This window comes from Podarcis bocagei (assembly GCF_964188305.1).
Source record: "Podarcis bocagei genome assembly, chromosome: 7".
Taxonomy (NCBI): Eukaryota; Metazoa; Chordata; class Lepidosauria; order Squamata; family Lacertidae; genus Podarcis; species Podarcis bocagei.
This window is the reverse complement of record NC_138132.1, coordinates 73,197,408-73,223,136: the sequence shown is the minus strand read 5'-3', so window position 1 is coordinate 73,223,136 and position 25,729 is coordinate 73,197,408. Positions and strand designations below refer to the sequence as shown.

Genomic DNA, 25,729 nt, shown 5'->3' with positions numbered 1-25,729 from the left:
CACTGCTCTGGTTCGCCAGAAGCGGCCTAGTCATGCTGGCCACATGACCTGGAAGCTGTACGCCGGCTCCCTTGGCCAATAAAGCAAGATGAGTGCCGCAACCCCAGAGTCAGTCATGACTGGACCTAATGGTCAGGGGTCCCTTTACCTTTACATGCTAAATGTAGAGCAAACCTAGTCCAGCATTTTGTTTCAAATGGCGAGCAACCAGATTCCTCTGGATATGACAACAAGTACAGCCTTCCATGGACACCAAGCATTCTCAGTCCTCCTCATTGGGTTATTTAGGAGAAGATTAAATGCATGTGTGTTTGGTGTTTTAATTGCCCTCCTGCAAAGCTTTGAGCTTCCTCGGGGATGCAGATACTTCTTGCACTCATGGGTGCTGCTGCTTCAGCTAAATATGCAATGGTACTCACAACTGGAAATACTGGAAACAGACAGAATGACTGAGTTTGGGGAAAAAAACCCTATAAATGACTTACACATAATGTCAGTCAGCCCAGGAGACATACTGAGCGGATGGATGCTCACTAATGAAGTTCCTGGAGCTCTCTTTCACGTCATGAAGCTAGCACAATATTAAGAACCTTTTTGGGTCCACGGCTCCCTTGACCAACTACAGTGGTACCTCGGGTTACATATGTGTCAGGGGTTTAGGAGCAGAGGCAAGGGCAAGGGAGGAAACAGAGAGCGAAGGGGAGGAGGCAGAAGAAAAGATGAGTGATGACGACGACCCGAGATCTCCGAGTCTTTCCAGTGAATCAGAGGATTCACAGAAAGGAGCACCAGTGGCCAGGGCAAGGGGGGAGTTTAGGGGGGCACCCCAGGAAGATAGAGCCAGAGGGGACTCAGAGGAGAGCAGTTGGAAATCGGGACCAGCGTCACTGCTAGGGAGCAGGGAGGAGGAAGGGAGCCAGGGGGCAAGCGCTGGCAGCTCACCACAGGAGGGAGGGCATGAGTCAGGAGTGGCCACACCTCCATCGGGGAGCGAAGAAACGGTTAAGCGGAAAGTGGAAGGTTGGGCGCGCGCGCCAAGTTCAAATGCAGAGGAAGGCGGCGCAGTAAGCAGCCCGGAAAGGGAGCCAGGTCCTAAAGCCCGGCGCAAGGAGGCAGGAGGGTCCGGGTCAGCGTCAGAAGAATCCCGGAAGGAAGAAACCCCGGGGGGCAGAGGGACCCAGAGGAGAACAGTCAGGCGGAAAAGGTGGAGCAGGGCTAGGATATTAAGTTGGTGCACAAGGGGCGGAGAATCAGACGGAGCTTCGCCGATCTAGCTACTAGACGTAGAGTTGCACGCAGCAGCTGGAATATGGAAACTGTAACTCAATAAAGACTTTTACTTAATGATCGCTGGCTAGCGTGATCCTCTGTGAGCTAGGATCTTCGAGCAGCTCTGACAATATGCTTCAGGTTACAGACTCCGCTAACCCAGAAATAGTGCTTCAGGTTAAGAACTTTGCTTCAGGATGAGAACAGAAATCGTGCAGTGGCGGCACAGCGGCAGCAGGAGGCCCCATTAGCTAAAGTGGTGCTTCAGGTTAAGAACAGTTTCAGGTTAAGTACGGACCTCCGGAACGAATTAAGTACTTACCCTGAGGTACCACTGTACATTCTTTCTGCGGCACCCCTGTAGGGCTCAGGAACCCAGTTATGTCACCCCTTGCCTGCCGAGCTGGCAGCCTCTCATCCTTTTTTGAACACCCTTGTTGAGTGTTCCCTCAGCCTCCTCCCCTCTCCCTGCGAGTCCTCAAAGCTGCCGCTGCAACCACCCCTGGTCTCTGAGCCGCCTCGGCTCCTGCCAACCAGCACCCCCTGTCCAGCTCCAGAGGAATCATTCGCCCGGGGAGCTTGTAGGCAGGGCTGCTGCAACAAACAGCTGTGTAAGCATTTGGGAGGCAGAGATGCGAGAGGGCATCAGAGGGAGGTAGGGAGGGAAAGAGGGACAGAAGCCAGTGTTGCCCACGGCACCCCTGACCATCATTCAAGGCACCCCAGGGTGCCACGGCGAACAGGTTGAAAACCACTGACATAAGACAAGCCAGCTGGATCAGACCAATGGCTCATTTATTCCAGCATCCTGTTCTCACCATGGCTGCCTGTGGGAAGCAGGGCATGAGGGGATCAGCACTGTCCAACTGCAATTCCCAGCGACTGTTATTCAGAGGCATACAGCCTCTGACAGCAGAGGCAAAGCATAGCCAACCTGCCATCGTTGACCTTCTCCATGAATTTGTCTAATCCTCTTTTAAAGCCACTCAGGTTGCTAGGCATCACTGCCTCCTGTGAGAGCGAGTTCCACAGTTTAATATGTGCTGCATAATTTTATGAACTGCTATCGTGTAGCCTCTTTAACTCGCCTTTTCCCTATAGACCTCTCCCAAAAGGTGACGTCAACGGAGGGATTTACTATGGACTAGACTAGTACCAAAAACAACTGAACAAAAACTAAACACCGGGGACTATCCCTTCTTAAAAGGGCTTAGTGAAACGTGTTTCCACTCGTTACATGAAGATATGTCACAGATCCTCTCAAACAGGTCTTCACTTGTTTACTAAGCATTCCTTAGAGGGCAATTTGTCAGCCTGTATTTCTTAAGAAACACCCCCCCTCCCTTGATTAAAACACACACACCAACAATTCACTATTCCCAAATGCACAGGACGCATTAGCACTATGGTATATGTATATATTTACATTTCAAACCAGACATTTCTTTTTTTGAGGGAACTGAATCTTTGGAACAAAACTGGACAAATCTCTTCAGATTCAGATAGGGACAGTCGCTTAGAAAGGGGTTTTGGCCTTTCAGATTAGACCAGTATTATCAAAACTTCCCACCCCCCTCCCTCTTTCCCGCACCCCCCTCTACCTACAGATAAAACATGGAGCATTAAAACAACCATCGGAGTCAAAGGTCGTCTGCCGTTACATAGCAACGAACCCAGTACTTCAGCAATTTGCTGGATAGTTCAATCTTCTCAGAAGAAGGCAGCAAGAACATGTATTCGGTTTTGCCTCGTTTCTTCACCTCACCACAAGGGGAACAGGCCTCTGTTGAAGCCCAACCAGCGGCCGTTTCCCCTTGCCTGGTCACATGGTGTCCTTTCAAGAGCAGCTCTTCTCCGCCCCCACCCCGTCTCCACGGCCATATTAAGTCCAGAGCATCGTTTTTCACACTCGCATGCAGAGACCGGTATTTTTAACCTGCCGTTCCCTTCGGTACCCTTGAAACGTCAATGGAAAGTTATAACAACCGGCAGCAGACATTCCTTCCGTGTAACAGGTCTCTTCTGACTCTCTCCAGGCTAACCAAGTACATACACGGTCAGGTTTCTCATGCCCAACAGTTCTTCCGACTGGGCTGGGCTACAGTTGCGGCTGCTCATCTGTGGAAGCTTCCGGAACCCCAGGGCCTCCTTGTACTGACTCAGGGTTGTCGTTTGACAATGTCTCCGGGTTGTCGTTTGACAATGTCTCAGGGTTGTCGTTTGACGGCGTCTCAGGGTTGTCGTTTGACGGCGTCTCAGGGTTGTCATTTGACGACGCTTCCGGCATCGTCTGAAGCTGACTTTGTTCCTCAGGGGCTGTTTGTTCCGAGGTGCAGCTGTCCAGTTTCTGGACAACAACTGGAGTCTCAGTGCAGGGCTTGGCCATCTTGATGGCCTCGTCGTAAGATGGCGGCATTTCAATAGCATACAGGCTGTACGCCGGAGGGCTCGCCATACTCCTATCCACCTCTCTGAAGGGCAGGGGAAGTGGGAGGTTCTGAGGATACTGCAGAGAACTGTATGCTGCAAAGAGAAAACACAGAAAAGTGTTCATTTTAGGAGGTCAGCACAACAAATGTTTGACAGAAGGGATGGTGGGAAGGCAGGTCCCTGGACCATTCACAGGGCTTATTTCAGGTGTTTTAGGACACCTTTTAGGGCAAAGATGGTGCATGAAGAACTGTAGAGTTGTAAGGGAGCCCCTCTCCAGGGTCATCTAGTCCAACCCCATGCAGTGCAGGAGTAACAGCTAAAGAATCCCGGACAGATGGCCATCCAATCTCTCCTTCAAAAACTCAAAGGAAAAAGAGTCCGTTCCACTGTCAAACAGCTCCTACTGTTTAGTCACTATCTCCTTTCTTGTAATTTGAATCCACTGGTTCGGGTCTTATGCTCTGGCACAGCAGAAAACAAGCTGGCTTCCCTGAGGCAACCCTTCAGATAATTGAAGATGGCTATCCTATCGCCTCTCAGTCTTCTTTTCTCCAGGCAAAACACACCCAGCTCCCTCAACCATTCCTCTTAAGGCTTGATTTCCAGACCATCTATCATCTTGGTTGCCCTGCTCTGCATATGTTCCAACTTGTCAATATCCTTCTTAAACTGTGGTGCCCAGAACCCAGAACTGGACACAGTGCTCCAGGTATGGTTTGACCAAAGCAGAATAGAGAAGTACTATTATTTGCCTAGATAACCTAAACAATAGGGGTGAAGATCCTTTTTCAGCCCAGCAGGTCAGAGCTTTGATCTTGCCACTACACAGGTCAACTTTGACTGATGAGCGAGGCCACTTATTTGTCAAATTGCCCAAAGCCCTGATCATGTCAGGTGACTGAAGTTGACCCATGGGGTGAGAGGTCCGCTTCATCAGCACATTCACCGCAGGGAACCCACTGGCAAAGTGGCAGCCAAGGAGATTCGAACTCTTAGCTCAAAGGCAGATGGGGAAGTAAGTCAATCTTGCTCTCTTGAAGGGGTCTGCTTTGCCAGCGGGTTCTCTGCAAGGAACGCTGTGGCAAAGCAGCACCAAGCAGGATTGAACCCTGCCCGCCTCTGCTGACATTACTCGATGATGTCAGAAGATTGACAGGTGGGTTTGGCGATCCTCCTGCTGTGCAAAGTTGCATTCCAACTGGGCAAAAGCACTCAGCAGAGTAGGGCCGGCAAGGATTGGGGCCCAGGGAAAGAGCCAAAGGATAGGGCTTGGGTGGGCTGCTTTTGGACCTTTGGTTCCCCCACCAGTGTACATATTGAATGAATGGATGAAAACAACCCATCTCCACACTGTTTTCCAGCTGCAAGATAGGATAGATTTCTCCTTCACTCCCGCCCCCCCCCCCCCGGCTCCCAAAATTTGGGATTGCCAAATACTCACAGGTGACGGTGCTGTGGGCGGTGCTGTCGTGGTCCATGGGGATGATAGTGAGGTCGTGGGCGTGAGGTGGAAAAGTCTGAATCGGGGGCCTCTTCTTACGGCAGCAAAACCGGACACAGCTGGCGCCTATGCCGCACAGCAGCAGCAGAAACACTGTGAGCAGGATGAGCCTGAAGGAAAAGAGGCAGAGCCCCACATCAGCCATCGGACCCTGCAGTGTAGGCTCCCATGATATTTAGCAAGGAGGACGTCTGCTGCAGTTCAAGCACAGGGAACTGAGCAGGGGCAAGGAACCTCAGGCTTGGGGGCTGAATTAAGGCTCCCAGGTCTCTCTATTTGGCCCTTGGAACTCTCCGCAGGCCACGACCCCTCAGTGGCCTGCTTTGCATCCTCCTTGAATGTTTCTGTCTGTCTGGGATGTGTCCTTGAACTCTGAACATGTCTCTTGCTTGTCTGGGAGGAGGAGAGAGACTGGGTATATATGTCTGTGTGGTGTAGAAACTAGCCTAATGCACAAAAGTAAATTTACATGTGTTGCTCCAACCAACTTCTGCCTCTGGCCCCACCCACCACTGCCATGCAACCCCCCACTTAGGGCTGCCCAGAAGGGAATGAACCCTCAGCACAATAGGGCAAGTGGGTCAATCATTCTGATACTGGCATATGGTGTTGTGGCCGATTGCTGCATACCAAAAGCTGCTTAGGGAAATTGGGTATGCTTAGTGCGCCAAACACTTTAATGAGTATTAACAACTACGAGACAGTGTGGTGCAACACTTAGAGCAGTATTTCTCAAACTTGGGCTCCACAGCTGTTGTCGGGTTACAACTCCCATAAACCTTAGCTAGGACATGTGGTCAGGGTTTTATAAGTGCTGGAAACCACCTAGAGAGGCCGGGGAAACCCGTCCAGATGGGTGGGGTATAAAGAAATTATTATATATATAAAAACACAGCTGGGGGCCCAAGTTTGAGAAACACTGTGTTGGAGTGTCAGACTAGGAGCTGAGAGACCAGGATTCAAATCCCTCCACTCAGCCATGAAGCCAACTGGGTAACCTTGGGACACTCACTGTCTCTCAGCCTACCCTACCTCACAGGGTTGTTGTGCAGATATTATGAGAGGGGAGAGAGCAATGTATGCTGCCTCGAGCTCCTTGGAGGAAAAGGTAGTGTAGAAATACTTAAAACAAGTAAGTAATAACAAAACCCTCTTTTTAACAAAAAAGTATTTTCTATTATGTTTTTATGGATGCCTTTTGCCAATTTTTCCCTTCTACGTTGTATACTGCCTCAATATATTTTTTTAAAAATGAAACTGTTTATTTGCTTTCATGTTTATAATTAGCAAACATAAAAATGTTTCAGTCCAACATTTCCGGATACAACTCTACATTAGAGGAGGGCAGATGGTTGGAAAAGTAACCAGCCAATGCCATCGAGACCCCGAATTACTCCCAGGAAGTATGTGAAACGAGAGCTGAATGCCAATCAGCTGAGCAGAGAGAAGGCGGCCTCTTTCCACATTCAGCGAGGCTTCAAAAGGCACTCAAAATATGTGGTTCGATTTTCCCCCACCTGCTTCTCTCAGAAGAAAAACATTTACGTTCTCATAGCATCATTGAGCAATAAATCCGTAAGCTGGCCATTCATAACTATGTCACTGGATGACGAAAACTACTGGTAAACAATTTTCCATGAAGGATCAGATCACAAGATTGTTTTGCAATACAGTGGTACCTCAGGTTACATATGCTTCTGGTTACATACACTTCAGGTTACAGACTCCGCTAACCCAGAAATAGTGTTTCAAGTTAAGAACTTTGCTTCAGGATGAGAACAGAAATCGGGCTCCGGCAGCGCGGCAGCAGCAGGAGGCCCCATTAGCTAAAGTGGTGCTTCAGGTTAAGAACAGTCTCAGGTTAAGTACGGACCTCCGGAACGAATTAAATACTTAACCTGAGGTACCGCTGTAATTCACAGAGAGCAGACCTGTCTTGTTATTACATCATGTCCCCTGCCTCCCTGGTTTTAAAACTGCAACGCTGTGGCTCCTCTTTTGGAATCACAGGATGGACATTAATGTAATAGGAGCCTGCTGGGCACTTCAATGGGAGACCTTGCAAGGAGGACTTGAACACAAGAGCTCCCTCCTCTCCTGTCCTTTCCAGCAACTGATATTCCTATTCAGAAGCACTGTTGTCTCCAACGGTGGAGGCAAGGCATAGCTATGGTAGCTAGTAGGCATCAATAACTCACGACTTTTGGCCCTTAATCTGAAGAGTGGTGGCATTTCGGCCTCTTTTATTGGGAATGGGTGTGAGCTTCAGGTGAAGGGCAGTGCACAAATTTTAATAATAATAATAATAATAATAATAATAATAATAATAATAATAATAATAATAATAATAATATACAGGCAGCAACCATCTTAGGAATGTCCAATTGATGCATGATTGCAGACGCACAGGTCCTTATGCACCTGGAAGAGAGCAGAACAGGGCCAGGGGGGGCTTATGCAAGTTCTAATGATGCACATGGGGGCTGGGAATGGAAAACACACACGCACACGAAATGGGTCACTGTGTGCATATGCAGGGCTATTATTCGGGGGCATGGGGAGGTGCCAGAACTCACCATCCTCTCTCTCTGTCTCCCTGCTGTGGAACCAACAATGGCGCCCACTTGAGAGGTGCCAAAACTGCGCTGCTTGCTGCCCCCCACTTGGTTTAAAAAACCCTCTTAACAAATATAATAAAGTCATAAGGTCTCCTCTGAGTAAAACTTAGCTGAATACCACTCCTGGGTGTTATAGGACTGGCCATCCCTACTCTATGGAATAGTATGGTCCAGGGAACGTTTTTAGCTATTTGTGGACCCATTTGCCTTTTTTAGAGATTCCGGGGGGGGGGGGATGAAACAGGAAGTAGGTGGAGAGAAAATACCTGTTTCTCACCACTGGGCTGGTTTTGCCACTGAGTGGATGATACAATGAGAGTTTCAGTTGATTACAGGCCAAGCAAGGAGCGATGATAGTTTGACACAGCATAAGCCCAGAGGGCTCCTTCATGTGCCAAGTTCTCAATGGCTAAAGGGCTCCACGTGTCGGCTTGTGAAAGTGAGGGAGTTTTATAACAAAAATGTTCCATAAGAGCAACTGGGGGAAGGAAATATTACTTCATTCCCAACTATGCCAGGATTCTTGTCAAGTGGGATTGCAGCCTGCCCTGTTTTGTTTTCCTTTTCTGAGGCACCTAGTAACACATCCTCACCATCACGGGCTCGTCACCACCTGTCCCTAATCGTTACTTATTAGTCAGATTTCCATAGACCTCCAGGGGACAGGAAAGTTGAGAGGTCACCACATGACCTACTAACCTTCCAGCAGCACCAAGTTTTGAGCCTGCTTGTTGTAATTAGAGGTAATCTCCCAGGGAAACACCCCTGGCACTATCAAGGTTGGTTTTCTAAGTGCCAGGCGAATTTAAAAATAAAATAAAATACTGAAGTGTGGAGTGATTTTGTTAAGATTGGCTAACAGTTTTAGGCCCGAGGGCCACACTGAACCTTGATAGTTCCTCTAAGGGCCACATGCCAGGTGGGGTAACTGTACTGACCAATGCACACATGCAGACAAAAACATTCTGACCCAGAGGACATTTTTTTTCTCCCCATGGCAGTGCTGCTGTGGGGAGATAAAGCAGCATTTTTCATCCTCATCCCAGTGCTGGGCTAGGAGGATAAAAAACCTCTCCTGCTAGCATGTGTTGGAAAAACAGCCCCATTACAAGAAGGTCTCTTGAGCGCCTTCCTGTCTTCTAAGACTTGCTTGTGGCAACAACAAACCAGAGGGAGAAAACGCCTCTTTTTCCAAGGCATCAAACACCAGTCCTGCAAAGCCCCTTTCAAAGGGCCACCTTGCAAAGCGCTTCAAAAGACAGCCTTGCAAAGCACTCTGCAAGGGATGAACTGGGCAAAGAAGTCACCTGATGTCACGTGTCTGCCAGCTGGGAGCCCCGCCCACCTGTCCAACAAAGGGTGGGGGAGATAGCGATCTGGCCTTCTGCCCAGATCCAGTTCCTTACCTCTGGGGCTTGATTAACCAAAGGGCTGGGTCCAAAGTGCAGCCAAGGGAAGGGATGTGAAATTGGATCCCTGGCCCACTGCACACCCGACAAGTTTAAAGAACAGTAACTGTTGTCCCCGGCTCCAGCACCTCCAAACAGTTCTTTAGCATCCCTAAGTAGCTGCTTTAAATTAGTCACACAATGGCTTTATCACAACCTGCTGGTTTCATAACGCACTCAGACTGTGCAACAGGAAAGGTGGTCATTTGTTTATCTACCGGTTGCATTTCTGCTTTGCTAACTTCCTCTTCAAACAGGGCAGTGAATGGAGCTATTGTCAGGATCTGAACAAGGCATGGTCACAAAGTAAACAGAAACAAAATACACATGCTGCCTCTCTTTCTCCAGTATCAAAGGAGAGAGGAAAGAGGAGACGGAGATGGGCTGCTGGATGTGGCCCTCCAGGCCTTTCAATCTGGCCCTCTGTGGTTGCCCCTTATTGGCCCTGCTCAACACCTTCCTTGAGTGTTTTTGCCTGTGCAGAACGAGCAGAGTGGGGGCCGAGAGGGAGAGACAATGTCTGCCAGCGACTTCCTGAAACAAATGAAGCCAAGGCTGAAAATTGATCTGAACTCACCAGACATACCACAGGCTTGTCCAACTGGTTCCCTGCTGAGTGCACCTGGAAAATGAAGACAAGGAAATGGGGCGTCACTCATCGAGCCTTGGATTTTTGATGCAGCTCACACACATGATCTCTCTCTAACTTTTGCGCAACGGAGGACGGGGAACCCCTGGCTTGCCGGATGTTGTCGGCTGCCATTCCCAGTCAGCAGGGGATGATTCCAGCGGCAGCCGAACTAAAGCTGGAGGGACACAGGCCTCCCCAAAAAACACCAAACAAAAGCAGGCCAAGCAATTATACTTTCCACATCGCAGATGGGGAACTGAAGATAAACGAAATCCCGGTTGAGTGTGTGGCCAAGGTTAGATGCAAACTAGAAAATTTCTCCCAGGCCTTTCCTTATTTAAATAAAGCTTTCAGATGGAGACACATTGCCGTCAAAGAGAAGCACCTCATGCGGGTTCTTACTTACCCTTGCGGGTTACTGCAGTGAATCTCAGCAAAGGCAGGTAGGGCCTGGAAGTAAGGAAAAGAGAAATAATGGATTTAGAACAGAAAGCTAGAACTAAATGCTGCAGGGACAGAATTCTATGGCTCTGAAACTGAGCCGGGGAACCCTTTTTCAGCTTGAAAGCCACATTCCACCTGGGACATTCTTCCAAGGCAACAATTGTTAACGTGGCTTCTGCACAGTACCCAAGTTTCTACACATGTTCCCACACCCCTCTCTGTCATCTATTCAGGCAAGCAAGCAAGAGGCATAGCCCAGCCAGGCAAAAACACTTGGGATGCAAAGCAAGCCTTGGTGAGTGGTGTGGCCTGGGGAGACTTCTAAGGGACCGGTGGGAGTGGGATGGAGGGATACAATGAGCCCCCTGGGCCTGAGTTTCCACCCTGCTTGCTCTAAAACAACACACCACTCTCACAAGACTTGCCTTACTCTTACTGGATCAACCAAAAGATCCCTCTAATCCAACACTCTCTCATCCAAAAGAGCTAGGAAGATGCCCATGGGATGCTCATGAAAGAGAATGACCAGTACTTTGCAATCCCAGATTTATCAGAATGCATTATCCTTAGGTTTGCAGCTGATGAATAAGGAGGTGAATATATACAGTGGTGCCTCGGGTTAAGTACTTAATTCGTTCCGGAGGTCCATTCTTAACCTGAAACTGTTCTTAACCTGAAGCACCACTTTAGCTAATGGGGCCTCCTGCTGGCACTGGACCGCTGCTGCACGATTTCTGTTCTCATCCTGAAGCAAAGTTCTTAACCTGAGGTACTATTTCTGGGTTAGCGGAGTCTGTAACCTGAAGCGTCTGTAACCCAAGGTACCACTGTATAGTGGCAAGGCAGTTAAAACTTTCGCATCTCTTGTAAGTCCAGCAGCTTTGCTCATATGCAGAGCTAAACCATGGTTGGTTGTAACTATGGTTGGTTCAAAAATCCATACACAGTCTCACAGATGAACAAGCAAGCTAGGGCTGGCCAAAGATGTTTTGCTGACTGAGGCAAAGAACAAGGCACTACTCCTCCTTATTCCACATACAGATGATAAACATGCTACGAATAGACACTTGCTTACTAGTGACAGGGAGAGTGTCCTCCACTGTGCCTGGGAGCAGCAAGCTAGTCACTTTCAGCTTAACTATGGTTTAGAGCAGGGCTTCACAAATCTGGGTCTCTAGCTGTTTTAAAACTACAACTCCCATCATGCCTAGCTAGGAGGACCAGCGGTCTGGGATGATGGGAGCTGTAGTCCAAAAAAAAAAAACCTGGAGACCCCTGTTTAGGAAACCATGGTTTAGTGACATGCAAGCGGTAGCGGATAGCATGGTGGGGTTGTGCCCCTCTCCTGACCTCCCTCCATCTGAGCCGTTGTTGGTATACCAGGAACAAAGGTCAGTGCAGTGAAAACTGGCATCTGCCACCTCTCCATCTCTGTTCTGGGGGATGCACATGGTGGTGCCTGCTACTGTGTGCAAGCAAGGCCACTGCATTTAGATTTCAATTTCTAAGGGGTAGCTGTGTTGTGGGCTTGTTGCAGCGAAAACAAAGCCCTGCAGTGCCTGCAAATTTATTATGGCATAAGCTTTAGTGGAGTAGTCTTATCCAATGCACACATTGGTATCCTAAATTGCTGTCTGTCTGTCTGTCTGTCTGTCTCTATGTGTGTGTGTGTGTGTGTGTGTGTGTGTGTGTGTGTGTAGAGCCAGGGTAGGATGGTGGTTGGACTAAGGACAGGCAGACCAGCGTTCAAATCCCCACGCAGCCTTGAAGTTCACCGGGTGACATGTCTCTTAACCTAACCAACCTCACAGGGTCGCTGCATGGATAAAACGGAGGGGCAGGGGAAAACAATTATGCCACTTTTGAGCTCCTCACAGGAAAGGTGGGCTATGAAGGAAATTAATACACACACAAAAAAAGTGCTACATAAGCACTGGACCTTGTTATTGATTGACTTTGCAAAGTCACTCAATGTAGCTACCCAACCAAGAAGTAAGCTTATGATCCATTTTATTGCACATGTCCTGGCAAGCCATTCTTCAGCTGTCCAAACCTTGCCCCCAGCATACTGGAAACTTAAGTTACTTTGAACAGATATGCTGCCGCTTGTGAACATTTTTTTTTTTTTGCAGCATCAGCATTTTAAAAAAAGAATCTTGTGTTTGTTGCTGTTGTTAGTTGTACAGTGGTACCTCGGGTTAAGTACTTAATTCATTCTGGAGGTCTGTTCTTAACCTGAAGCACCACTTTAGCTAATGGGGCCTCCTGCTGCCCCCGCGCCGCCAGAGCACGATTTCTGTTCTCATGCTGAAGCAAAGTTCTTAACCTGAAGAACTATTTCTGGGTTAGCGGAGTCTGTAACCTGAAGCATATGTAACCTGAGGTACCACTGTATACACGTTTTCAGTGAATTTTACTAAGGTGCCTTCAATGACATCTAACTGATTTATTTTCTTGCATCTATATCCCGGCTTCCTTCTGCCATGGAATCTAAAAGCAAAGTTTGGATTTGATATCCCGCTTTATCACTACCCTAAGGAGTCTCAAAGCGGCTCACAATCTCCTTTTCCTTCCTCCCCCACAACAAACACTCTGTGAGGTGAGTGGGGCTGAGAGACTTCAAGGATCCGGCCACTTACCAGACCTTGACCTGCTTAGCTTCTCCAATGGCTACTAATCCCGATGGTTCTCCTCCACTTCCATTGTCAGAGACAGCATATGCTCTGAGTTGCTGGGAATCACAAGTGGGACACTGCGGTCCCACTTGCAGATTACCCACTTGGGGCTTCTGATTAGCCAGTAGGCGATCAGTAGGCTACACTAGGTTGGGCCATTGGCCTGATCCAGCACTGCTCTTTTTGCATTCATTTGCTAGAAAGGGCAACATATATAAATTCTTTTAAAGCAAAACAAATATTCCCAAATCTAAAACTTCCAAGTATCTTGCACAGGGAGGGTTATTTTGGGAGGGGGCAGGAAACAGGTATCATGTTGTATCACCAGTCAGTTGCTGCTGGGACCACCTACAGCCAGGACTTTAGGGTAACAAGCCCAGAGTCTAAAATTACCCAACTGCACCCCTGTCCGAGAATCCTTTTCAGCAATGGTGTACAGCTGAAAATACGAAGCTGTTTACATGGAAGCCTGTTCATTAAATCAGGATTTTAAAGGAAAAATCATGCCTTAACTATTAAAGTGAAATGTTCAGTATGCATTATTATCACATGTAAAGCATAAGACTTATAAAATTAGAGGGATTCTGGCAAAAGAAAAAAAGAGAAAGAAATAGGTAGATGATGCAAAAATCAAACCAATTCAGTAACTGCTCAGAACAACACAAATGAAGACGCCTTTTGATTCGTGCATGAGGGGGTGCGGCTCCAGCCTAGACCTGTCTACGTGCAAATCCCGTTCATAGGCTGGGGTGGCCCTTTAGCTGTTACAGAACTACAACTCCCATCAGCCCCAGTCAGCATTGCCCATGGACAAGACAGATGGGAGTTGTAGTCCCAACATCTGGGAGGACCACAGATTCCCCTACCCTTGATTTAGACCAAGAGAACTTGAAGCCCTTCCAACATGATTTCTGGACCACTTGGCTCTGTCAGAACCGAGATTCTGATCTGATTAAATGTAGACATCTTTCTCACTTTGTCCTCATGAGGACAGACGAGTCTGCTTTCACCTGCCTCGTTAACAACCAGTCCAGGGGAGGGCTCTGCCTCTGCCTGCTGGTCTCCCTGCCTTGGAAGCCCTAATGGTTACCAGTTACCACTGGTCTTAAGATCTAAGAAGGCAAGACTCCGCAAACCCCAGTAGATAAGGATAGCTAAATCTCAGGGGCTGTATTCAACTAACCTCGGAGAGTAGAACCCACTGAAATTCACACACACCCATCTAATTTAGATCCGGATCATTTAGGGATACTGTACTGTGAACAGGCTACAAGAAACGTGCTTAAAACCACAGAAAACGGCAGGGGAGGAGGGCGGCATTCAAACAGAAAAGCTTTTTTTTTATCCAGTGCCGCAGACGGAGCCACTCCGATCCGCTGCGGGGCGAACCACAGAGGCCGGTTCGCAAGCGGCGCGAAGCTATGCTAGCAAGGAAAGCAAAAAAAAAAGAGAGAAAATAAACGGACGATCCCAGCCACCGATCAGCCCCGAAACGGAAATGCAACCCCCCACCCCCGATCCACCCACCCACAAAACGTAGCCCACTGCGGCACCCACCTCCAGCAGAGCGAAAAGGAAGATTTTGTAGGAGACGCAGCTCGCTCGCTGTGCCGCAGCCATGGAAAGCGAAGGGGAGTCGCCTCGCTCGTTCCCCGCTTTTCGCCCGAGGACGCCGAGGCTCTTTTGTCTTCCACGCACGCGGAAAAAAACGCCCCGCGCCCCCTTCGGAAGACACCCAAAGAATCGCTCCTGCGCTTGGCGCGCACTCCTCGGGTGCAGCCGCTTTGCAAAGCGATATCTCTCTCCTCAGGCCCCGCCCCTTCCCCAGTTGGCCCCGCCCACTGCTGGCTTTCCCGCGCTTGCTTTGTTCACCCGCTGGGTTGCTGCAACGGATTAGGATTTTGCAAGCGGGAGGGGGATTTCTTTGCACCCATGGGTCGCTCTCCCTCCACGAGGTTCTGGGGGAGCGGAGGTAGGCCCAAAGCGATGACTCAACGGGGTGTGTTTGTGAGAGAGAAAAGTCACCGGTTGAATGGAAACGAAGCCTAATTCCGCCCACCCGGCGCTATCCCCCGCCCGCAACCCGCAGAGCAATTTTAAGATTGCAGCATTAGGACAAAGGAATTTCAGAGGGGAGCTCCAGCCTTAACTGGCTGGATTTACAAATCATTCAGAAGTTCAAATCATCATAAGTCATCAACATTTTTGCGGGTGGGGGATATATGCACATATATCCTAATATTATATGCGCACACACCCCACAAACGTTTTTCCACTAATAATTTTGGTATGTTATTTTAAGTACCAGGCTTCTAATGCATGCTTTACCCCATCCATCCATTTTTGTACACGCTGCTTGGCTGAAAAGCTACATGGCAAAATTCAGAGGTGTGCGGCTTTTGAAGGATGGCTGTGGTTTGCTTCATGTATTGTTTCAGAAAGTGTGGATTAGGTAGGCCTGCCTTTTAATGCAAACTGAATCAAATTTCTCCTTAATCCTTTGTTGTACCCATCATAAGTACTACACAGAGTAGACCCACTGAGTAGACACGACTAAGTGAGGCCTATTCCGAGGTTGCATGCGTACCGCACATTCAAATTGCTATTATACCACTTCAACAGCCATGGGCTTCCCCCAAATAATCCTGGGAGCTGTACATTCCCCATCACAGAACTACTATGCTCAGCACCTTTAACAAACTATACTCCCCAGAATTCATGGCTCGGGTGGGAAAGCAGTGACTGTTAAATGGTCGGCCCTTTTCTTGAATCTCGTCTCCGCCACAAACTCACTAGAGGGCTGAACTTCTCAGCAAACTGCTTAAGAGTCCGAGGAACGCTGCAGCCTTCTGCCTCACTGGTTGATAAGACCCAAGGATCGGCTCACCTTATGCATGCTTTCGCTTGCCAGCTGCTGTGGGCTTGCATTTGCAAATAAAGCCTTGCCTACTTCACCCTGTAAAATGCACCTTCATGTTGTGCCAGTATATATATATATAGCCTGCTGGTAATCAGGTAAAGGTAAAGGGACCCCTGACCATTAGGTCCAGTTGTGGCTGACTCTGGGGTTGCGGCGCTCATCTCACTTTATTGGCCGAGGGAGCCAGGCGTACAGCTTTTGGGTCATGTGGCCAGCATGACTAAGCCGCTTCTGGCGAACCAGAGCAGCGCACAGAAACGCCGTTTACCTTCCCGCCGGAGCAGTACCTATTTATCTACTTGCACTTTGATGTCCTTTTGAACTTCTAGGTTGGCAGGAGCAGGGACCGAGCAACGGGAGCTCACCCCGTCGCGGAGATTCGAACCGCCAACCTTCTGATCGGCAAGTCCTAGGCTCTGTGGTTTAACCCACAGCGCCACCCTATGGATCTCTTAAGTGGGAGTTGCTTTGGGTTCGATAGAAGAGGAGGAGGAGGAAGAGTTTGGATTTGATATCCCGCTTTATCACTACCCGAAGGAGTCTCAAAGCGGCTAACAATCTCCTTTCCCTTCCTCCCCCACAACAAACACTCTGTGAGGTGAGTGAGGCTGAGAGACTTCAGAGAAGTGTGACTAGCCCAAGGTCACCCAGCAGCTGCATGTGGAGGAGCGGGGATGCAAACCCTGTTCACCAGATTACGAGTCTTCCGCTCTCAGTGGCACAGGGTCCCAGATTCAATCCCCCAACAGCTCCAGGTAAGGCTGGGAGAGTTTCCTGCCCCAAATCCTTGAGAGCCGCTGCTGGTCAGTGTAGATGATACTGAGTTAAGAAGGACCAATGGTCTGATTCAGTGTTGGGCAGCTTCCTGCGTTTCCTATGGAGGGCAGCTGGGATTTCAGAGTTGAGAAAGGAAGCAGATCAATAAAATATTGTCCAGCAGAACCTCAAATGAAATACCTTCCCACGGATATAATTTGTGGGTTGAATTGCTAATAATCCAGCAATGAAAAAGGTGTGTGTGTGTGTGTGTGTGTGTGTGTGTGTGTGTGTGTGTGTGTAATCACCACAAATCAGTGGAGAATCAGAGAATCAGAATTGTAGAGTTGGAAGGATCACACTAGGATCACCTCTGCAATGCAGGAATGTTTTGCCCAACATGGGACTTGAACCCACAACCCTGAAATTGTGCTCTACCTACTAGGGCACCATCTTCCATTTGTTCTCAACCACCTACCTCCCTTCTTACAACCAGTTCACAGGGTGGCCTTGCCTGTCACCTTCCTCCTCCGTAGTCTCAGTATTACCCTTGTACAACTTGGCAGGGAAGGGGATGGGGATGGGGCCAAAACTAGAATTTCAGGATTCAGTGTCACCAGTACTCTGAAGATACCCAGCTCTATTTCTCCTTTCCACCTAAATCCAAGGAAGCTGCCTTGGTTCTAAACCAGTGTCCGCCATCCTAATGGACTGGGTGAGGGTGAACAAATAGAAACCTAACCCAGACAAGACAGAGGTGCTCTTGGGTCAGCCGGAAGGCAGAACTGGGAATATGGATTCAGCCTGCTCTGGATGGGGTAACAAGACTCCCCCTGAAGACACAGGTTCGCAGTTTGTATGGGCTTCTGGACTCAGGTCTCTGTGGTGGCTGGGAGCGCATTCTCACAGTTATCGCTAGTGCTGCAGCAGCACCCTTACCTTGAGTTGATTTGGCCATAGTGACATATTCTTTAGTTACATCCCATTTGCATGACTGTAACAGACTTTAAAAAGCGCTCAGAAACTTCAGCTGGCTCAAAGAGCTGAATCCAGGTTGTTGACTGGGGCTGGTTCTAGGGAGCACACAACTCTTTTGCTAGAACAGCTCCACTGGCTGCCAGTCTGTTTTCAGGCACAATTCTAAGTGCTGGTTATGACCTTTAAAGCCCTGTGCAGCTTACGGTAGGTCCAAGCTCTCTGAAAGATCATATTTCCTTGTGCAAACCTGCCCGGTTTGGAGAGCTTCAGGGAGGCCCTTCTCTTGGTCCTGCCACCCCTACAGGCAGGCTTGGTGGAGACACAGGAGAGGGCCTTCTTGGTGGTTGCTCCCAGACTTTGGCAAACCCCACCACCACCTCAGAGAAGCTAGACTGGCTCCATTGTTGTCCTTCTGCCAGCAGGTAAAGACTTTCTTGTTTTAACAGGCTTTTGGGAACTGGGTAGTTTTAATGAAAGGGCTTGTGCAGCGCTTTTTTATCGTAATTTGTATGGTTTTAACAGGTTTTTAATGTAGATATTGATATAATTAAAACTATGCATGTTTAATTTTTTAAAAATTATTGTTCCCCACCCCCTGAATGTTTTTAGCTGTTCTTGTTTTTATCTGCAAGCCACCTTGAGTCCGTGTCAGGGGAAAAGGCAGGGTATAATAATACTAATACAGTGGTACCTTGGGTTAAGAACTTAATTCGTTCTGGAGGTCCATTATTAACCTGAAACTGTTCTTAACCTGAGACACCACTTTAGCTAATGGGGCCTCCCACTGCCGCCACGCGATTTCTGTTCTCATTCTGAGGTAAAGTTCTTAACCTGAGGTACTATTTCTGGGTTATTGGTTATTGGAGTCTGTAACCTGAAGCATCTGTAACCTGAGGTACCACTGTACTAATAATAAGCCTACCTTACAGGGTTGTTTTGACTGCTTCAGAAAAATTCCAACTACTGTTACACCCTAATAGGGAAAAGACAAAAGAAAATCCCAACTCATGCTTAGTTTCGCATTAGAGAAGCATGACTGATACTGACCTTAGAGCTGACCTGCTCATCATTTTCCCCATGAGGTCATTTCTTCTGGTTGCCTAAAGGAGTATTTTTGGAGGATATGCCCAGCCCTTCTCTCACGATGCAGTCCAATTACAGAGCTGGCAAGGCAGGGCCAAGGGGATCCCAGCTGACAGCGGAATGAGCAGCTGACACACACTGTGCTCCAGTTACATGTCGCTATCCTGAGTCACCACCCAAAAGCAAGGAAAATGTACAGAGAAGGCAGAACAACCCTTTGCAGAAAGGCTGGTGAACAAGGCTATTGTTCACATTAGCATCCTGAAATGCAGCAACATCATCTCCACCTGTTGTGTTTTAAGACACGATTATTGCATTTGTATTCCACCTTTTTCCTAGGTGGGTTACATGGTTCTCCCCACCTCCTCAATTAATCCCCAGATCATATCTGTCTTCTTCCACCATCTCACACATTTCAGTCCTTTCTTTCTGTCACCTGCTGTTATGACAGACGGGACAAAGTTGGTTCCATTAATTTCAGTGAATCTGCTCTCAATAGAGCTTAGCTGGGTACAAGCCCTGAATTTTGGTTCTCCTTATAGAATGTGGCTTTCATGGTATAGTCCAGCTAAATCCAAGACCAGACTATTGGTACTGGGTGGAATGCAGAGAGACCAACTCTTGGTGAGGGCAGTGACAGGCAGAGCAACCTCCTGGGCTGGTTAACAGCATACTGGGGATGTTGAGGCAGTGCCCAAATTATTTTTCTTCACGAATTTATAAAAAATATATTTTTATGGCACAGAGGTATACATCTATCTAAGTTTACAGCAATAAAAACATAAAACTATACAATAAAAGCCATAAAAAGGTAAAAACAGACACCAATTGACCACTGAGGAACGGTGTTCTTAATTGCCTGCATAGGGATAGAAAAGCATTGAGTAGGCATTTAAAAGTTGGCACAGAAGGCTGCTGCTGAATCTAGTGGCAAGGTGTTCCACAGGACCAGGGCAATGACACTAAAGGCTTGGTTCCTTGTTGTCATTGTGAAATGAACCTCAGGGATCTACCACTGACACTTGCAGATGATCTCAGTGATCAAGTGGGATGATATGAGGCATTAGGAACTTGGCAACTGTACAGAGAGATCTATAAATGGATCTCCAGACCTGCCCAGCAAGGAGTGTCCTCTCCCCTCTGACCCAACCCTATTTCAGGTTGCAAGGAGAAGTGAAGATGGTGTAGCATCCTTGCTCCTTCTTACTCTCGCTTCCTGCAGCCAGACTCCTGCCGTTGCTTCCTGCCCCCCCAGCTGCTGCCATGATGCCAACCACTGGGCAACAGAGCTGCCCACCACAGCAGGCACTTCTGCAGACCACCCACAAGGGACATGTCTGCATTGTAGTCCCTATATACTTTCCATTCTGGGAGAAGCCTAGAAAGCCAAAGAAGCAGGCTAGAAGGGGAACACGTCCAGTTGCAAAAGTGTCATTTATGTGCATGCCAGTTGCAATGAACCCATGGCTCTGCAGATGTCATAGGACTCCAGCTCCCATCTTTCTTTGACTGTTGACCAAGGTGCTGGGGCTGATGGGAGTTGGAGGACAATACGATACGATAATCTTTATTGTCATTGTTCCATACAGAACAACGAAATTGAAAAATACATAAGACATTCTACATAAGACATTCATTGACACCTGGCATTGTTTTGTACATCAAATATGCTTATATTCCCACTGCAGAGTCCTAAAGGGCCACACACTTTCTCTCTTACACACACCTTTTTTCCTTTCCACAGCCCTCCCTTTAAACACCCCTCAGCCATAGGCATTGTTATGTACTGAAGTTCTCACCCTGGGCCAGCAGGGGGATACTGTAGATAGTTTAGGTCCACATATGCAAATAAGGGATCGAAAGTGACGTTCAGTGATTGGATAGTTACAGAAAGTTGTTACAGTTACGTTGTACTGGAGCTCTTTATAAGCAGGCTGGCCGAACACTTCAGTTCAGTTCTGTTCTGGCCTGTGAATAAACAAGAGCTGTTTGAAGAATCGCTGTGTTGTCTGATATGTTCACCTACAATTTAACAGGCATGACTCCCTTGCTCCAGCTCATAGGCCTCCCCAATGCCCCCTCTTGTTCTGCAGCACTGCAAATTCCCCCTTTAACCCCAGCAAACTCCACCTGTCCCCACCCATTCCTCCAGCTTTCTTCCCCCAACTGCGGGAGGCCTAAAACACACACACACACACACAACCCCACCCTCCCATCCCTGTTCCCTTACACTCCTCCAAATGCCCCCTTATCTCCCAGTCAGTCGTCCTTGCCCCCTTCCCCAATTCCTTCTCTTTCCCACCACCAGAGAGGACTAAAGCAGTCCTGTTAACCCAGGCATAGGCAAACTCGGCCCTCCAGATGTTTTGGGACTACAACTCCCATCATCCCTAGCTAACAGGACAAGTGGTCAGGGATGATGGGAGTTGTAGTCTCAAAACTTCTGGAGGGCTGAGTTTGCCTATGTCTGTGTTAACCTGTCCTCTCCCACTTCTCTCACCACCACATTATGACCGTGTTGTTTTCTCAGAGCAGCCTCACCCCATTCCTGCCTTTAGAACTTTGGAAAACAGCCAATGAAAACAGAGTGGTGACATGCTTGCATTCTTATTATACGCAAGCTAGTTTACTGTGAGTGAAATTCTCCTAACAGGGGTGTTTGTGCACATGTTATATACTACATTTCTCTCACTTTTTCCTCCAAGGAGCTCAAGGTGGTGTACATTGTTATTCCCTCCCCATTTTATGCTCACCACAACCCTGTAAGTCTGCCTGTCTAATTATATATAAATATCTGTCTGTCTAATTATATTTAAATATCCTCTTTTTCCCAGTTGGGCCTCAAAAATCCCTTGGAGGTGTTCAGCACATACTGTAAACAGGAAAGCCTATCTACAAATTACTCTAAGATTATGATTTTGAGCAAACAAAGTCATAGGTATAAATGGTGCTTAGCCATCTATGCACCTGTTTGGGGGGGGTCAGGAAAAAGGAGTTCAATAAAATTGCTATAAATTGTTGTGATGGTTAAGATGTTTAATCTGAAATCAAGCTGGATTTGAATTTGTTAGTGTCTCTGGTAATTTATTTCATTTCATGGATGTTAGCAAATTAGATTTAAAAAGCCAAAATAATATTAGAATTGGAACTGTCAGAGATGGACAAGGGGATTTTGTTTTAATGCTCAGGAACTTGGAAAAGCCTTTTTAAAAAGATTAAGGATTCTTATATTATGGACATCCCAAATAATGTTATTGATACTATGGCTTAATACAAATTTCCCATGGCCTCTGGCTAGAACAATAAACTTATGAACTGAATTGAATATACAATTACTGCATTTTTGTTTTGTTTTCGCCTTCCGTATAATAATATAGTTTTCATTCTGAAAATTAAATCGCACCAAACATTACAAAAGAGAAAGCACTAGATATATACTACAGCCCCATTGGTGAGATGCATGGCATCACATTTTATTTTAAAGTGCATTGCCCACATTTCTTTATGCAATGAACTCAAAGAGGCTTAGAAAACAGAACCACAAAATACCGTATTTTTTGTGTATAACACATGTATAAGACACCCCCTATTTTGGGGGACTCCAAATTGAGAAAATGGGGGAAGATTGTATCCGTGTATAAGACAACCCACAATTTTGAACATAATTTTTAATTAAAAAAAACCCTAGTCTGGTACACAAGTACCCTAGTATGGTACACAAAAATGCTGCAATAATGGTTCAAATGACAACATCACTTACATATTTTACAACTAGGATCACAGTCAAACAACTGGCTACTGTATATATAAAAACCAGGGAGACAGAATTCAACAACCCCCCCTCAAAAAAAGCCTTAAGGTCTGAAAGAAAGCCTTAAGGTTGTATCCAATGCTGTGAGCATGATCCCTTTCGCACCAATGGAGGATTTCTTCACGATTCAAATCTAGAGGAGTAATCCAACCATCAACCCAAGTGGGGAGAGTAAGAGATTAACCAACACCCACTGCAGTCCCGAAAAGGATCACACACACACCCCGACACACACACACACACACACACACACACATTCCAGCTGGTGTTATTTGCAATTTTATTTCTAGACATGTTAAAAATGCAAAGATGCACTGAATGTCAGATCACATCAGAGTTCTCTCGGTTGGGAGGTCTGCTTAGACCTCGCCAGTGGCCTTTGAATGAGGGTTCTCCTTACACAACCAAAGCAGGCAACCTTTTTTAAAATAATAAAAAAGAATTGTTTGAGCCCTGAAGGGACAAAGTACTGGGACCATTGAGGGAGAATTTAATTCTGTGATTTCAAGGCCTGAGCGAGGTAGCTGGAGCTAATTAGGTGGTTCCACCTGTCTCTCAAAGCAGCTTTAAAAGCATTTTTGTGTGTGTGGTTTTTCCTTTTTAAGAGCTTGTGTGTTTGCTTTCTGGGTTAAAAGGTTGTTTGCGCACAACCTGACATTCTTTGCTAAGTGTGGGGGACAGGACACAATTGAGAGGAAATCACACATCATTGGCTCGGATTCTTTGAAAACATTATTGCCTCTTGATTGGCATGAGTGTGGCGGGAGGGATATTGCACTTGTCAAGGCTGGACATCCAGGGGGCATCACAAATCTTTTGGGATGTACACAAATAGAACGATGTGACTGTGCTGATAACATACTGTAATGATAAAAAGAAATTCTGCACCAAGGTTGCCTAAATTCACTGGCACACACAAAAGTTGAACTCTGCAGCTGGTACGCATTTGTAAATTTTATTTTGCTCCTTAAATCTTGCATATTTTATTTTCCTCCTGCTGCTAGTCATGGGAGGTGACTCTTCACAGCAGTGTAAAGATTCCTACACTTGACAGAGTGAGTGGGTAGCTATTCTTAGTATAAATAGGTGAGGCTGCATTTGCCTCCTGTTCGATTTTCAGGTTCTCTCAGGAAGGACTACACCCTTCCTATTCTTTGCAGTCTTTTCAAAGCCACCCAACTGAAGAAAAGCAAGTTACTCGGGTCACTTCTGCCTGCCTTGGCTAATCAGGTCCAGGTCAGTGATCCGGGATTCAGCCCTGCCCAAGCCTCCGAGGAGAAGAAAGGGGAGCAGGGTTCTCTCTACCAGTGACTCTGAGGAGCCAATGGATTTGCAAAGAGTACAGTGGTACCTCGGGTTACAAGTGCTTCAGGTTACAGACTCCGCTAACCCAGAAATAGTACCTCGGGTTAAGAACTTTGCTTCAGGATGAGAACAGAAATTGTGCTCTGGCGGCGCGGCGGCAGCAGGAGGCCTCATTAGCTAAAGTGTTGCTTCAGGTTAAGAAGAGTTTCAGGTTAAGAACGGACCTCCGGAACGAATTAAGTACTTAACCTGAGGTACCACTGTACAGTCGTACCTCGGGTTACAGACACTTCAGGTTCCAGACTCTGCTAACCCAGAAATAGTACCTCGGGTTAAGAACTTTGCTTTGGGATGAGAACAGAAATTCCGTGGCAGCAGTGGGAGGCCCCATTAGCTAAAGTGGTACCTCAGGTTAAGAACAGTTTCAGGTTAAGAACGGACCTCCGGAACAAATTAAGTTCTTAACCCGAGGTACCACTGTATCTGCCATGGGGCTGGAAGTCCCCAAAATAGCTGCTTGGATTTCTGACCGGCTCTCAGACCTCCCTACCCCAACCTGCCTCCCATGGCCACAGAAGCAGAAGGGATTCACGTCAGCAGGAATTTCAGGGCCACCGCAGCCATGTGGCCCTACTTTATAGAGGACACTCCTCTATCCATAGCGGTTCTATATCTGAAGGGCTGTCCGAACTGCACTTGGCTTAAAGATGAAGAACCATGAGAAGGGAGAGCAGGAGAGTGAAGTTGTATACCAGTGGTTAAGCACCTGGACCAAAGGCAAACAGGTCACAGCCTCTCTGACTATGGTGAAACGTGCTAGATTTCTACTTAAATTATAGCAGTTCACAGGTCACAGCCTCTCTGACTATGGTGAAACGTGCTAGATTTCTACTTAAATTATAGCAGTTCTTTCTAAATTGGCATCTCTGACTGCAAACTAGCATATGCAGGTGTTATGCAAATTGGCACCCTCTTTTGTTCCTTTTTCGTGATTGATTTAGATAATTTAGGGTCATCTAGTCCTACCCACTCCAGTGCAGGAATCTTTTGCCCAGCTGGGGCTCAAACCCACAACCCTAAGATTCAGAATCTCATGCTCCAACAACTGAGCTATCGCAGGCTTTATGAGTGGCCACCCTGTGGAGGAAGTGAAGCCGCTTGGGAAGAGGAGGCACCTGCCCAGAATAGGGAGAGCCGAGAGCCAGGTGGTTGGCATAGGGAGCCTTCAGCTATACAAACTGGGGAAACAGAGAAGAGGTCCTTAGGCCCCAGCAGAACGTCTCCATCTCCCTTCCATGGGTACTTAAAAAGTGCCTATCCATTTATTCCAGGGATTGGGTATACAATGCAATCCAACTATCATACAGTCCAGAGATATTTGCTGCGAAGCCTCTGCTAATGGAGCGATCCCTTCACCTAGGTTCAGAGTGCTCATGGAATGCTTATGAACATTCAGACTGCTCAGTTGTTTTTCCTAAGGAAAACCTATCAGGGTAAGAGGTTTTAGGAAGAAATGCAGCTGGCTGAACATTGAGGGTGGGTATGGAATGGACTGGCAAGAATTCTGAACAAGGAGCACTTCACATGGCAACGTTTTGTTGTGGGTCCCAACTGTATTATTCCAACATATTTCACTGTACAGTGGTACCTTGGGTTAAGAACTTAATTCGTTCCGGAGGTCCGTTCTTAACCTGAAACTGTTCCTGAAGCACCACTTTAGCTAATGGGGCCTCCCACTGCCGTCACCCAATTTCTGTTCTCATCCTGAGGTAAAGTTCTTAACCCAAGGTACTATTTCTGGGTTAGCGGAGTCTGTAACCTGAAGCATCTGTAACCTGAAGCGTATGTAACCCGAGG

At 47.3% G+C, this 25,729-nt stretch overlaps 1 protein-coding gene and 1 long non-coding RNA gene across 2 annotated transcripts in view; one reads left to right on the top strand and one right to left on the bottom strand.

The window, feature by feature from the left end:
* Positions 1–2,673: 2,673 nt before the first annotated feature.
* TMEM52 (transmembrane protein 52) lies at positions 2,674–14,808 on the bottom strand. Its single transcript, XM_081203821.1, has 5 exons — positions 14,577–14,808; positions 10,307–10,350; positions 9,847–9,891; positions 5,144–5,313; positions 2,674–3,792 (listed from the first exon to the last, which is right to left on the bottom strand). The coding sequence occupies exons 1-5, from the start codon at positions 14,637–14,639 to the stop codon at positions 3,368–3,370; spliced, it is 747 nt and encodes a 248-aa protein (XP_081059947.1). The 5' UTR covers positions 14,640–14,808; the 3' UTR covers positions 2,674–3,367.
* Positions 14,809–22,795: 7,987 nt separating this feature from the next.
* The window catches only part of LOC308591208, a 186,575-nt gene continuing 183,641 nt past the window's right edge, over positions 22,796–25,729 (top strand). Inside the window, exon 1 of the long non-coding RNA XR_014010061.1 lies at positions 22,796–22,832. This is a non-coding gene — a long non-coding RNA (uncharacterized lncRNA). The remainder of the gene's footprint in view (positions 22,833–25,729) is intronic.